Source organism: Festucalex cinctus, chromosome 19 (genome assembly GCF_051991245.1).
Source record: "Festucalex cinctus isolate MCC-2025b chromosome 19, RoL_Fcin_1.0, whole genome shotgun sequence".
Classification (NCBI taxonomy): Eukaryota; Metazoa; Chordata; class Actinopteri; order Syngnathiformes; family Syngnathidae; genus Festucalex; species Festucalex cinctus.
This window is the reverse complement of record NC_135429.1, coordinates 2,117,097-2,131,981: the sequence shown is the minus strand read 5'-3', so window position 1 is coordinate 2,131,981 and position 14,885 is coordinate 2,117,097. Positions and strand designations below refer to the sequence as shown.

General features: G+C 41.2%; 2 protein-coding genes across 3 annotated transcripts; one reads left to right on the top strand and one right to left on the bottom strand.

Moving 5' to 3' along the window:
* Positions 1–253: 253 nt before the first annotated feature.
* On the bottom strand, positions 254–3,202 carry nelfe (negative elongation factor complex member E). Of its 2 annotated transcripts, none has more exons than XM_077506017.1 (11): positions 3,010–3,202; positions 2,640–2,730; positions 2,492–2,561; positions 2,259–2,404; positions 2,110–2,184; positions 1,979–2,016; positions 1,580–1,893; positions 1,345–1,486; positions 1,184–1,238; positions 786–888; positions 254–695 (listed from the first exon to the last, which is right to left on the bottom strand). In XM_077506017.1, exons 2-11 carry the CDS (start codon positions 2,712–2,714, stop codon positions 619–621), a joined length of 1,095 nt encoding a protein of 364 aa, XP_077362143.1. In that variant the 5' UTR covers positions 2,715–2,730; positions 3,010–3,202; the 3' UTR covers positions 254–618. The 2 variants fall into 2 exon arrangements, with proteins under 2 accessions (XP_077362143.1, XP_077362144.1); XM_077506018.1 differs by having other exon boundaries at positions 2,939–3,010.
* Positions 3,203–3,221: 19 nt separating this feature from the next.
* skic2 (SKI2 subunit of superkiller complex) lies at positions 3,222–14,762 on the top strand. Its single transcript, XM_077506006.1, has 29 exons — positions 3,222–3,336; positions 3,652–3,770; positions 3,863–3,984; positions 4,189–4,306; positions 4,442–4,556; positions 4,654–4,728; positions 4,932–4,985; positions 5,290–5,453; positions 5,673–5,828; positions 5,919–6,064; positions 6,476–6,622; positions 6,711–6,795; positions 6,886–6,992; positions 7,117–7,263; positions 7,372–7,468; positions 7,571–7,783; positions 8,500–8,610; positions 8,724–8,835; positions 8,913–9,031; positions 9,500–9,631; positions 9,871–10,008; positions 10,611–10,715; positions 11,045–11,180; positions 11,409–11,535; positions 11,612–11,822; positions 11,904–12,014; positions 12,130–12,348; positions 13,247–13,387; positions 14,034–14,762. The coding sequence occupies exons 1-29, from the start codon at positions 3,324–3,326 to the stop codon at positions 14,232–14,234; spliced, it is 3,741 nt and encodes a 1,246-aa protein (XP_077362132.1). The 5' UTR covers positions 3,222–3,323; the 3' UTR covers positions 14,235–14,762.
* Positions 14,763–14,885: the final 123 nt, after the last annotated feature.

Genomic DNA, 14,885 nt, shown 5'->3' with positions numbered 1-14,885 from the left:
TAGTCCATGTGCAAATTTATGAGCATTATCAAATGTTTTCAATATTTTGTGAATGCTAGAACTTACCAAAAACCTTCAGAAAGGTGCCAAACATTCTCAAGTTTTCAAAAAAAAAAAACATTGAAATTGCAAATATTTTAAACCTGTTTCTGCCAATTTCTTGTTTTATTTCCAGTCAAAAGAAAATTAGTTGCAACTGAAAATGTTTCCAGGGTACGAATATTGGCAAAAAACACAAAACAAAAGAAAAAAGGGCATTTCAAAAGTGAAAATTTAATTGAAAAAAGTGGATGAAATTCACAGGTCAAACCAACTAAGTGACAACATTTGTAATACCATTTTTGAAAATTGATTTGGAACGTTCATCCGTAGGTCAGTGGTCCACCTGACCTGCGCTACCTTTTCCATTTCAACTAACATTATTTTGGAAGTCACTGCAGCAAATGTGACGATAACAAAAAGACACTTCTCGACAAAAGAAGCTAAACACTCGTTTTTATGCATGTGGATATATGGATCAAACAAGAATTGAAAAATAAGCCATCATCCTTTGATGGCCAACAGGTTGTAACGAGAAAAACATGAAAGGCAAACAAAAACAATAATATCCACTTTGTTTCATTCCAGGAAATCTTCACTGTACACGACCTGATTCCTCTTGTCTCTATAAGAGCCTTTGGTGCTGTTGTGCACAGCTGCAAACGAGGGAGGCAAATATGCAGATTAAACTAGATATAGATGCACAAAGAGTTGAAAAAGAGAAGTTGAACGAGTGGACTGTTTACCCAGTGAGGCCCACACAGACTTGCCGGTGGCAGCGTCCAACATGGGTTGCTTCCTGGCAATGCTGACTTTGATGTGAATGTCTCCCACTGTGCTCCCATTCAGCTGAAGGTAAGAAAAAGATTTGACATTAGAATAAGGCAAAACAATAGACCCGTATTGCTTTACGCAGAGTTTCTGCAGGTATCAGCAAGTCTAATTTTATGCTCTTTAACAGGATACTTTACTTATTTTGCTATTTTTGGCAGTCAAACACTATTTTGCCTATAATGAATTTGATATTTTCATTGTTTTTCATGTCTAATTAGTACCTTTAAAAACATTTTGCAACTTGCTGTCGACTGAAAATGACATCACAAAGGGCTCAGGTCACCCTGTTATATTGTCATCATCTACCAACCTCAGCGACTGCCTGGTCTGCAGACTCCATCTTCTCAAATGTAATGAATGCACAACTAGAAATAATAATGATCAAGAAAGTAACAGTGAATAACGCAATCAAAGAAAATGCACAAATATTGAAAAACATTAGATGATGATGATGATGATATTGCTCCCTACTTGCGTGGGTTGTCCATGGAGAGGTCGATGATGTTGCCGTGTTGAGAGAAAGCTGAGCGCATGTTGTCCTCAGAGAGCCCCGAGCCGTAAACATACACTGTATTCCCTTTCCTCACTCTGCGCTCAGGATATGAATCCGATCCTTATAAAGGAAGTGACAGATTTACAAATCAAGTGATGAAGCACAAGCCTTTTTTTTTTTTTCTCCCATGTTCAACAGGGAATGATTACTCACGTCTGAATGTCCCATCACGCTCTTTGTCCGCATCCCGGTCTCGATCCATCTCACTGCTTCGGTCTCTGCTCCGGTCTCTCTCCCTGTCCTTTTCTCGATCCCGTTCCCTCGCCCTGTCACGTTCTCGATCCCTGTCGCGCTCTCGATCTCTATCCCGTTCTCGGTCCCTGTCACGATCACGCTCCCTGTCACGGTCCCGCTCCCTCTCTCGATCTCTGTCTCGGTCTCTGTCCCGGTCTCTGTCCATCTCTCGGCTGGAGGACATTCCTCCCCCGTCATCTTCATCTCGGTATCTGTCACTTGAACTGACGAAGCTGTGGAAAAATGCAAGGGAAGTATTTCACGTCAACAAATCGGAGTCAAACACTGTTCCACTTTTTATCCAAGGTGACATACTACCTCTCATACAGTGACTTTCTGTGGGATCTCCTTCCAGACTTGAAGTAACATAAAAAATACACCAAGAAATTGAATATTTAGAGGTGGATCTTATTGCAAAAATGGCATCATGCTAACACATTGCATATTACCTCAGGTTGCTCTTCATCTGTAGAAACGCTCCTTTGGAAAGGTAAGAAAGCTGGAACTGGGCCCTTTTCAGGGTCCTTTTCAGTATAAGAGAAATAATATTAACACAAACAAAAGATATAGAGATGCAAATATAATGATAATATCTTACCTTTAGTTTAATCTCCAGCATACGAGAACGTTTAAAACCCGAGTTCTTGTTCTCCGACTTGATGGCACTGATCGCTCCTGACTTGATCAACATCTTCGCTTGCTCAGTTGCTGTCGCCGTGTCAACAACAGGCTGGTCTGACAGTGCTGTGATCAAGTCATGCACAAATAACAAAGACGATAAAGATTCATTTTGTTAGCAGAGGTGTCACAGCCACTGGTAAATTCACTTACTCCGTTTTAATCCACTCGTGTTTGTCTGGTTGGTTGTATTCTGCTTTTTAAGAGCAAGCAGTGCCTTTTTCTGAAACACAATAAGTGATTAAAGAGTGTAGTAACAATATATTTATTGGTGTACATACATAATGTGATTCCTCTTTACCTTTTTCTTGAGTTTCGCATACTTCTTTTGCAAAGCCTCTTCTTCCTCCGTTAGCGAAGATGGAAACGCAACCATGATGGAATTGGTTTCACTATGAAAAAAGAAAAACAAATTATTATTATTATTATTATTATTATTATTATTATTATTATTATTATTCAAATCAGCGGTTCTAACGATCGGCAACACAATCCAACAACCGAGACGATTAGCTCGACAAGAATTTGTCGTAAATTTAAACGCGCTGCACAAAAATGTAAACGTACGTAACTAAATATAGTTCAAAAGCAAATAATTACCTTTATTTGTCATTCTCGTAATGCATAAACTTATTTGAATTTGTCTGCAATAATCAGAATCTTCTACTTACCAAATTCACAGGGAGCGTTTGAACAAAAACACAGTCGCGTAAATATGACGTACGACATGGCGACGGCATTTCGGGGGAAAATACATAGTTAACTAAATCGAATATATTTGTATGCGGCAGTGACATATTATATATTTTTTACAACAAATTATGTTTATTTATATTTCAGTTATTTTGACATCAAAGTCTTTTTTTCTTCAAAGTTTCGTATCTGCCTTGTACGGTGGCTGTCGAGCCACTTCCGTTTCATCAAGCAATTTACTTCCGGTTTCGAAGCAACCAAATGCGACAACCCAGCACCATTGATAGAGAATATGGACAGAATAAGTAAGTTTGACATGTTTCGCTAAAATTCCACCAGTTCTATCAAATAACCAATAAAATTGTAAAATAATAGTACTTTATTATATACTACCTAATTTCTGTTACTTCAGTATGAGGAGCTATTTTCGACTAACAGCTTCAGTCACTGCTTTATGTAGCAGCACCAACGCTTTTGGCCACAAATAAATTATGAATTAATGTTAGTAATTGTTGAGTTTATCAGTGTTTTCTTTCAGAATAGCATTTCCCCGATAGTATTTACGTTGTCAAGGTACATCTCGTTTACTAGCGTGTTTGTTTCCTCCTGCCTCTCTGTAGATGTGCCCCCACCGGGCCCTATGGACCTTCCTCTGTCCTTGTTGGAGATGGGATGCTCTGGTAGGTTTGAACTCATCACACATCCTTCCCCAGGCTTGCCTTTTCCTCCGCAGAGCACGGTCAGTATTGATGGTGGACCTGGAAGGTCTTTGCCAACTCAACAGGTTTTTTCAGCTTGTGCAGTCATCATGTCATATATTTCCCTTATCAGCTCCCCAACGGGCTTCCCCCCACCAGCCTGAGCCTGGAGGCTGAAGTAAAGAAACAGTTTTTACAGGATCCTGGCTGGCTTCCTTTGCACGACACAGACTTTGCCTTCCAAAAGTTTCTAAAGTGCGTATCCCAAAGAAAATCACATTTGTTTTATGCCAGTATTCCCTTAGGAGAATGTATATATACTTCTTACTTGATGTTAACCCTGACAATGTCAATCCACTTCCTGTGCTTCCTTTCAAAAACATTTTACCATTATTTGTATTTTGGAAAGAATTATATATGCCAATATTTAAAGCTCAGCTCTGCTGTTGTCTCTTCCAGAGTGACACAAAGAAACGTGAATGTGGACTCCCTGCTCAACTGCACATCATCTCCACTCAATTCTGGCCTCTCTGTCATCAGAGATCCGACTACAGGGATGCTGCTGGATTTCACAGAGGTATTCTCACTCCTCGCATTGTACTACTGTTATGTTAAGACTAGGAAGTGAATGCAGTGATTGGAACTCTTGCGAGCTACGGTATTGCATTGTTTGAAGTCAATTGTGAGCCTATTATTGGTGTTATTTATTTAGGTATCATTGGAGAACACTGGCCTTTCGTCAAAGAACTCGCTGTCATTACAACGCAAACCCGGACCTCCTTCCGAGAGCCTTCGAGGAAGCAACACAAACTACCCCTTTATGCCTGGTGAAATAAATGCATTCAGTTATTTTTCTAAGTGAGGACAACACTGTCAATATCTGAAAGTGTATTTACCACATTTCCCCCATCTATTTCTCCATAGGGGGTATGGAAGAACTTACTCTGGACCAAATCAAGAACAAGACAGAGTTGGAACAGGACATAGACTTTGAGAATGGTGAGCTTTAATGTTTTTTTTTTCCCAGCAATGCCAAATTTGACACCGTATTTACAAGAAAATATGCTCCAAATATTGAACAAAAAATCTGTAACAGATTCCATTATTTCTTTCTGGGAAAATGAAAGTAAATCAGAAAAAACATTAAACTGTACTGTAATTCCACGATATGTTATTTTAGGTTCTTAATTTCTAACTGACAGATTTGCTCCAAGTTCCTCCTGGTTTTAAAGCTGGAATGGACTTCACTGACAGAGGTTTGTCGACATGCTTCGGCTTGCGTACATTTTGAATATTTTAATTGTATTGGTTCACACTAAGGCTAAGCCATTCTGCTACAGGCATAGGTTTTATTAGTGATTAATGATTATTAGTGACAGACACTCAAAGAGCAAACATGAAGTTCTTTCAGAGGGAATGTGCTATTTCAAGCCACTTTCTCAATAGAAAAATTAACCAGGATGATAAAAAAATAACATGGCACTGTCAGAAGATTTATTTTGCAATATTCAAACACGTCATTTCTAGTAACTTTTCCTTTTCTAAATGTGCATCTTGAAGAAACTAAAGTAGCAAAACGCGAGGTCAACCTCATGTCGCTGCTGTCGGCTTCTGATGATGTCACCGATTTGGAGGCTGAGGCAGAAGCAAAGGAGGAAGGCCAAGGACATGAACAGGCAGCCAAACTTCCAAGGACAAACAGCCTTGAAGACCTGGGCATCAAAGTAATCTTTTTTTTTTAGTGTTTTATAATATGTATTAATCTGGCAATTTGCAGCTCACTCATATCTCCACTTTGGTTTTTAGTTCATTTATGACAAATGAACTACAGTATTTTATAGTACATGGCACAGTTGTTATACATTTATCAAGGTGTTTTAGTAACTACAATAGGTTTTGTATTTAAAAAAAATGGTATGATTTTATTCATTACTTGCCATCAGGATGCTGTGTCGGCCTCGTCTCGCTTCAGCAAGGGAAAAGATAGGAACTCAAAAAAGAGTGAGAAGCCGGAAGAAACAAAGAAATGGGCCATTCCTGTTGACATAAGTTCACCTTGTGAGGATTTCCACAAACGTATTCCTCATCCAGCTTTTAAGGTACTGCGGTGCACCAAACAGTGTCTTCATGCTCTTCTTTCATTGGTGTTTACTGTTTTGGTATTTTTGCACCCTCCCCTGCTCCTCTAGTGGCCGTTTGAGTTAGATGTATTCCAGAAACAAGCCATATTACGACTGGAGGCCCACGACTCGGTGTTTGTCGCGGCGCACACGTCGGCTGGCAAAACTGTAGTGGCCGAATACGCCGTCGCGCTCTCGCAGAAACACATGACAAGGTCTGTATTTGCAGAAAAGGTCAAAATCACGTCACACTTTTGTGTCTTTCTGAGCTGTCACTTTTCTTATTTGAAAATAGCGGCTTCATTTTTTGGTTAAAGGGAAGTCCAATTGAAGTTCTTCTCATTACCACAAGGGGGACACCAAGATTAAAACAAAAATGGAAGACTACCATCATGCACCTACTGGCTTTGTTTTTACAAGCAGCCCGAGTTACTAACTGAAAATTAGTTCACTGGGCTATGAAAAAAATAAAAAAATAATGTGATACTAAAGCACTGTTTCATGTAAAACATTATGAATGTTAAGAAAAATATCTATAGATATGAATGATCGTGCAAGTGCTATATATTTTTACAAAAAATGGATTGATGGATGTTAGTAATGTGTAATTTTTGTCTTATGGATAGGACCATCTACACTTCCCCAATCAAGGCTTTGTCCAATCAGAAGTTCAGAGACTTCAAGACCACCTTTGGGGACGTTGGTCTCCTCACAGGTGACGTCCAGCTCAGTCCTGAATCTTCATGTCTCATTATGACCACTGAGATCCTCAGGTATTCTTACTTTTTTTTTTTTTTTTCTGGTTAGCATTAGAATATTTTTTCCCCCCCAGAAAACTGATAAATTTCTCTTCATTTTCAGGTCAATGCTTTACAATGGTTCAGAAGTCATCAGAGACTTGGAGTGGGTCATATTTGATGAGGTCCACTATATTAATGATGCTGAGGTCAGAAGAGTCATACAAATTCCAATTTAGAAAAAATATTCAGATTCAATAGCACCTGTTTTCCTATTTATTTATTTTTTAATTGCACAGAGAGGCGTGGTGTGGGAAGAGGTTCTCATCATGTTGCCTGATCACGTAAGCATCATTCTCCTGAGTGCTACAGTGCCGAACGCTCTGGAGTTTAGCGAGTGGATCGGGTAGGTGCTTCACGTCCACAGCAGCCACAACAAGTATTAAATTATTCATCATTGACTTTGAATAGTTTTGCCAAAAACAAATGGAGCTGGATGAATGTGACATATCAACTGCCGAACTTTCCAGACGCATTAAGAAGAAGCACATTTATGTGATCAGCACCTTGAAGAGGCCCGTGCCTTTGGAGCATTATTTGTACACTGGAAACAACACAAAGACCCAGAAAGAGATGTTCTTACTTGTGGATGCTACAGGAAACTTCCTCACCAAAGGGTAGCTGCCACCTTTTATTTTCTTATCAGTAGATGATGTAGAAGTACAGAAAGGCTACTTTTATAGGATGGAAAGTTGTTACAAGTAGAGCATACTGTGTGTTTTCAGCTACTACGCAGCTGTGGATGCCAAGAAGGAGCGAACCAGCAAATACGCCCAATCTTTTGGCGCCAAAAATACATCCCAGAACACCACAGCTAGTCAAGTAATTCTTTCTATCTCCCTGAAACAGTCAGAAAGCTGCTCTTATTATTTCTTTATGTTCTCCCCCCCCCCCCCCTCATGTACATCCTTGTCTCCATTTCAGGACCGAGCGGTGTGGCTCACCCTCTTGCACTTCCTGTCCAATCGGCAGCAGACCCCCGTGGTGGCTTTCACCTTCTCGCGGACGCGCTGTGACGAGAACGCCCGTTCGCTGGACTCCATGGACATGACCACCTCCATCGAGAAGGCCGAGATCCACTCGTTCTTCCAAAAGAGCCTGAGTCGCCTCAGAGGGGGAGACAGACAGCTGCCTCAGGTAGCTCAGACGTTCTTTCACAGGAAATCTCAGTTCTTCTATTTTTTTTTTATGGAAGTAGGTGAGCTTGAGCCTATCCCAGATGACTTTGGGTGAGAGCAAGGGTATAGCCTGGACTAAAATAGCTGACAGTGAAGCAGTTAAGTCTTCACTTAACCTAAAAAACATATATTTTGAATGTGGGAAGAAACCATGAAGCCACTTACTTATTTTGCCACTTACTGTCGACTGAAAATGACATCACAGAGCTTAAGGGCTCAAGTAATGACCAATCACAGAGCACCTGTTGTCTGGGTTTGGTCATGTGACGTACAGAAGTTGAGCCATTAGGTACTATGACGTCATTTTCAGTCGACGTTCGAAAGCAGATGCTAAAATGGCCGCCCTCTGAGATGGGTAAAATTAGGTGAATTTTGGTGCTTAACTCATATTCCACAATCGTATGTCGTACATGTTATTGTAAAGAATTTTTTTTGGGGTTGATTAGTCAAAACGTCTCACCTGTTGTCTGAATGTGAGCCGTTATTGGTCATGACCTGAGCAGCTGTGATGTTATTTTCAGTTGACAGCAAGCAGCAAAATGGCCGCCCCCTGAGATGGATGAAAACGGCTGCATTTGGCTGCTTAATGCATATTCCACAAATGCAATATTCATCAGAATGCTATGTTAGGCTTATTAAGGTAAAACGTTCTATATACTATTTGATCTTCTTCAGATTGTGGTGATGAGGGATCTGTTGAAGAGAGGAGTAGCGGTCCATCATAGTGGAATCCTGCCCATATTGAAGGAGGTTATTGAAATGCTCTTCTCAAGAGGTCTCGTGAAGGTAAGTCTGACGTGTTCAAAATGTATTCATAATTATTTGGTGTGGGTTTGTTTGTTTTTTTTACATCACATGGCAAAATAAGCATCTTTTAATCATATATGTCATTGTTTTAGGTACTGTTCGCGACGGAGACGTTTGCGATGGGAGTAAACATGCCTGCCAGGACGGTGGTGTTCGACAGCATCCGGAAACATGACGGAACCGGCTTTAGGAATCTGCTGCCTGGTATGCTGTTTAGTACGCCGCTTCTTCTTCAGCACACAAAGACGAGTTTTGACATCTTTTTAAAAACATGTTTTTAGGTGAATATATTCAGATGGCGGGCAGAGCAGGCAGGAGAGGTCTCGACGCCACAGGCACCGTCATCATTCTCTGCAAAGCCGGCGTTCACGAGATGTCTGATTTGCATGTCATGATGCTGGTGAGGCTCAATTTACACACAAAAAAAAGACAATATTCGGTCCCAGTATAAACAGAATAAACTTGGAAAATAAGAGAGTAAAATGTTATTATAGCTCCTGATGTGTGTTAGTCTATCGCAGGTGTCAGGTGAAATCCTCATACCTCCATCATTTTTGGTCTCCTTTTGGAAACACTAGCAATATGTTAACAAACAGTAGGTGTGGCATAGCTCACGTGGTAGAGTGGCCGGCTACCATGCTGAAGATTGTTCCTCAACCCGACCGAATACTGCATAGTCTTTTTCTGTGTACTGCAGCATCCTGGTTCAGTTGAAATAGAACGCTATAAATCCACATATTGGAATATTTAATATAGGGCCAAAGATTGCGATAAATGAATTTGAACAGAGATTTTGGAAAGACTTCGTTATGTGTTTTTTTTTTTGTGTTTTTTTTTTAATTTTGATATCACATCTTGGCCCTCCCAGGGTAAGCCCACCACACTTCACTCGCAGTTCCGACTGACTTACACCATGATCCTCAACCTGCTGCGAGTTGAGGCGCTCCACGTGACGGACATGATGAGGAGGAGCTTCTCTGAAAGCCACAGAGACACTCAGGTAGCAACACGACAACAAAGCGGATTGAAATGCTCAGCTAAGAAAAGTTGACTTGACGTACACATGATTGCAACACATCACAATTGAATTTGAACACAAATAATTGACAAGGCATAGAATTTATGGAAATTAGTGTGCGCACGTCGTGTCTAGTGGGGTTGGGGTTGGATGTTGGCGAGTCCGTGTGTTTTGACAGCAGCTGCTGCATGCATGCTCATTGTCATCGTGTGCTCCTCTAGGCACATGAGACGAGGATCACCCAGCTAAAAGCGACATTGTCCACGCTGCCCGCTGTGGCCAGTGAGGGCCAGTTCGCTGATTTGTTGCCGTACTACCACACAGTGACCGAACTACGGACCACCAGAGACATCCTGCAGGTGCTACAAACACACACAACCTCACCTCACACTTTTCCATCACTGCTAATAAGTCGCTAGTAAGGCTGCTCGGTTGTGGAAAAAATAATAATCACAATTATTTTTGGTAATAATTGAAATCATGATTATTCAAATGACTATTTATTTTTTGGTACAAAACAAGAAAATGTTTTAGCATTTAAAAATATTAAGACCAATTAAAAAAAAATAGAAACACTATAATTATGTAAGTTCCTTTTGGACCAAATAGAATTTATAATGATATGTATTTATTTATTATAACTTATTGTAATGCTACCCCTTATTTTCCACTATTGGGTTATACATATTTCTCATACGACAGAACCTCAAACTGAGGACAAAAACAAAACATCAAAATAGTCCCTCAATTTAGGGTGACAATATTTTGCCTAATCACTAAGGTGATTTACAGAAAACCAATCACAATTTGTCATAATTATATAAGATTACCGGTAATAATGTACTTATTTACAAGTACAAGAAAAACAGGCATCGAACACAAAAAAAGGAAAACAAATTGGCGCAAACAGAATTGTCATTGTGGAGTGTAATAATTGCACATGTGCTGTCTTTGTCTCCAGCATGCAATTCTGGAGTCGATCAATGGGCTGAAAGCGCTGTCTGTCGGCAGAGTTGTGGTGGTGAACAACAAGCAGCATCTTAACGCCCTGGGAGTTATCTTGCAGGTAGATTTACACACGCATATCCTGCTTGGAAGGTTTGAGGAGATAGTATATAGACGTATACAGAAGAACATTGAGAATAATGATAAATTAAAGCATTAGTGTGAATGCACAAAAAATATTTAGGTGTGCGCCACATTGATTTGAAGGCACAACTCTCCCAGCATTCATTCATTTTTGGATTATATTTTTATATAGTTTTTTTTTATTTTTACTTTTGTTTATTTTATTTATTTATTTATTTATTTATTTTGGCATTTTTGGTCTTGTGAATAAGTAAGCAAAAATTAGGTTCGAGGCAGTGGTCCCTCCATGTCCGCTTCCCTCTGCAGGTGTCCGGCGACGCTGTGAATCGCACCTTCACAGCACTCATCATATGCGACAAAAGCAACGAGGAAGGAGAAGGAAACAGTGGCGACAGCCGAGCTCTTCCTCACCTCTACAACAAGGCACTCTTCATCCCTGAAGGTGGGGTCAGTTGGATTTGATTTGTGAACTCTACATTTTGGGAATGCATTGGGAGGAACCAGCAGATGGCGCTGTTGTTTTTTTTCCTGTCGAAATATTGTTAGAATGTCATGCAGGGTAGTGATGAAGGTTTTTTTTTTATGGTTTTCAGAACAAATGGTCATGCTCCATCAAATCTGCTTAGCAACAAGTGACTCAAGGTGTTTTTTTTGTTTTTTTTTTTCCCAGGTCCATGCAGCCATACAGTGCAGAAGCTGAAGCCTCAGGACATCACTGGCATCACAATGAAGACCCTCAAAGTGATTCCCGACAGGATAATCGACAATTATCATAAAAGACAACAACCCCGATTCAGGTTTGGCAGTCAACTGCGTTTTTAGGAAAGTTTTCCTCAGTTGGGCAGACAAAACGGATCTTCTCTCATCATCCAGGACCGAGCCACCCGGTCAAGCCATCTCCACGGCCGCCCAAGAGCTCCTGCGGCTGGCCGAGGCCAACACCGGCGGCATCGCCACCCTCGACCCGGTCAACGACCTTCAGCTGAAGAGCGTCGAGGTGGTGGAGGCCTCCATGCGTCTCCGCGTGCTGCAGGACAGCCTGAGAGACTTCAACTGCATCCACTCGCCGACTTTCGCCGAGCAGGTGCGAGCTTCCGCGTGACGCGATTGCCGCATCGATGCGATAATCGATGTCATAAAAGTGTCACTTTTGCGTGTATTTCAGTTTGCTAAAGTTCAGGAGAGGATGAGTGTGGAAGAGGAGCTGGACAAGCTGCTTTTCCTGGTCTCAGATCAGTCGTTATCTCTGCTGCCTGAGTACCATCAGAGGATCAAGGTTGGCTTGTTTGACTTTAGCAATGTTCACTGATGATATAGTTAAATCATAGTTTATATCAAAATGAATCAAATAAATAGTAACTGGGCTGTATCTGCCCGTCGGCATGCCTCAGGTGCTGCAGTCGCTCCAGTACGTGGACGGCGGCGGCGCCGTGCAGCTCAAAGGCCGCGTGGCCTGTCAGATCAGCAGCCACGAGCTGCTCCTCACCGAGCTGCTGTTTGAGAACGCACTGAGCCCGCTGGCGCCCGAGGAGAGCGCCGCCCTGCTGTCCTGTTTGGTTTTCACGCAGAATACCCAAGTGGAGCCGCACATTACCAACACTTTGCAGGAGGTGAGGTCATGTACACTGTCAAGAATTTACAGTAGAATTTACAGTTAATAACTGGGGAAAAAAATTTTTCCCAGTTAATTATTGTAAAATCATTTAATTACTGTAAATATCTATTACTGCATATAATAGTTTAAAAAAAATCTATACTTTTTTTTACTGTATATATAATAATTACAGTAAGTAACTTACTGTTACTACTAGTTAATTGTTGTCCCTGTGAGGACAAATTCTAATTCTGATTGGTTCAAGAAACAATCTCATTGTTTAAAGACACAGTGGGGCCAAACGACATTTCTTGGAGGCTTATATTGCAAAAACAATATTCATCAGAATACTGTGTTGAAACTAGTGGGGCTGCACAGAAAATATTATTGTAAATACATTTTGTTTTGGTTGACTCACCGCTGTAAGACTGTACACGTGCACCTATGATGCATAACATCATGCTTCACTTGTGTTCGCTCATGTTTTGCAAAAAAAAAAAAAAAAAAAACGCTCTTTGCTGCTGCTTCTTCCACGTATTTGGAGCTTAACCCTGGACATGGAAGTGCTTTATATGCTCTTAAATTAGTCATGAGCCCTCTTTGTATCTCGTTATGCTCAGTTAAGCAGCAAAATTGATTCTTAAAAAAAGCAAATGGCATAATCTTTTTTTGCAGCAGCAAGAGGTGAGTCATGTACTGTACACTCACCAAACAACAGCAGGTACACTTGCGTAATTTATTATTAAACTCAATATGACTCCATTTTGATCAAACAATGTTTATTCATGTGGTTGTAATTTCATTGGTTTAGAACTGAACTGCATTATACAGTACTGAATATCAAGATGTTTTCCCCCTTACCTTTTCCACCTTCCATTGGTTGACCGTTCCTCTCATCGATGTTTTCTACTCAGGGTATTGATCGCGTGCTGTCAGTGGCACAGCGTATAGGAGAGTTGCAACGGGATTGCGGCTTACCACAAACAGCCGAAGAATTTGTGGGCCAGTTCAAGTTTGGCCTGACAGAGGTGGTGTACTGCTGGGCCAGAGGCATGGTGAGTCTTGGATTCTCTTTTATTTGGGGGAAAATGTTCCTTTCCGTTAAAAATAATAAAAATCATTATATATTTATTTTTAGAATTTTTTTTTTAATTTAATTTTATTTTTATTAATTCATTTTTGTTGTTTTTATTTCCATTTATATTTTTTTTGTATTGATTTTTAAAAATTATATATATATACATATTATATCCATTTTTATTTTTGACTATTATTTCTTGTTATTTTGATATTTTTTGGTCCTCCATATTTGGCAGCAGCAAATAGCCACAATTGTAATTTCCGCCGAAACGGCGCGAATGGTAAGAGATGCTGTTGCCTAGCAACCACCGAAATGAATCATGTGAGGACAATAATTACTAATTCATTATGACATGTGAGTGTCATTAGAAGAGTCTGATTTAATGCTTACTAATAGGGACTCATGTTGTCACACGCAAATGCAGACTGGTTACCATGACAACAGGTGGCTTCTCCGAGCAACCAACCTCGCCTATATTTAGCCTGCATTTCTGACCACGCCGGTGTTGAAATATCGTATGAAGCTTCATTACACGCTGTATTGAGTCGTTAAATTGCCATGTCGCTATTTCTCATGCATCGCACATCTCCTCACCATCCGTCATCCGTCGACCGCCGCAGCCGTTCGCCGAGATCGCCCAGCTGACGGACGTGCAGGAGGGCACGGTGGTGCGCTGCATCCAGCGTCTGGACGAGGTGCTGAAGGAGGTGCGCCAGGCCGCCCGCATCGTGGGAGACTCGGTGCTGGGGAGCAAGATGGAGAAGGCCTCCCTCGCCATCCGGAGGGACATCGTCTTTACCGCCTCCCTCTACACCCACTGAGAGAACGTGTGCTTTATAAAAAAAACGTTTCGACCAAAGCCCGTCCAGTTCATTTCAGCATAAGTGGATTACATATTTTACAAATGTCACATAACCTAAGGTTGGTCGTTCAATAAGCTATCAACAACATCAGTTTGGGATGAACAGTGTAGCCATCCATCCATTTTCTTAACCGTTTGCTCCTCACAAGGATCACGGGGGGTGCTGGAACCTATCCCAGCTGGCTTCGGGCAGTAGGCGGGGGACACCCCGAACTGGTCGCCGGCCAATCACAGGGCACACAGAGACGAACAACCATCCACACCCACAAGCACACCTTGGGACAATTCGGAGCACCCAATGAACCTGCCATGCATGTCTGGAATGTGGGAGGAGACCGGAGTACCCGGAGAAGACCCACGCGGGCACGGGGAGAACATGCAAACTCCAGCCAGGAAGGCCGGAGCCCGGACTCCGCCACTGCTGAAATTACATTTACTTTTGCCTTTGTAAATTTTGTCTTTGTAAATGGTTGTAATAAAACTTACTGTATTCTTAGGTGTGTGTGTATTTTTGTTGCTTAAAAAATGAATATGCCCTGAAAATCATTTAAGAGAATATGGGGAGGGGGGTAGGGGGGTGCAGCTAATCCAAATCCAGCCTCTTTATTGA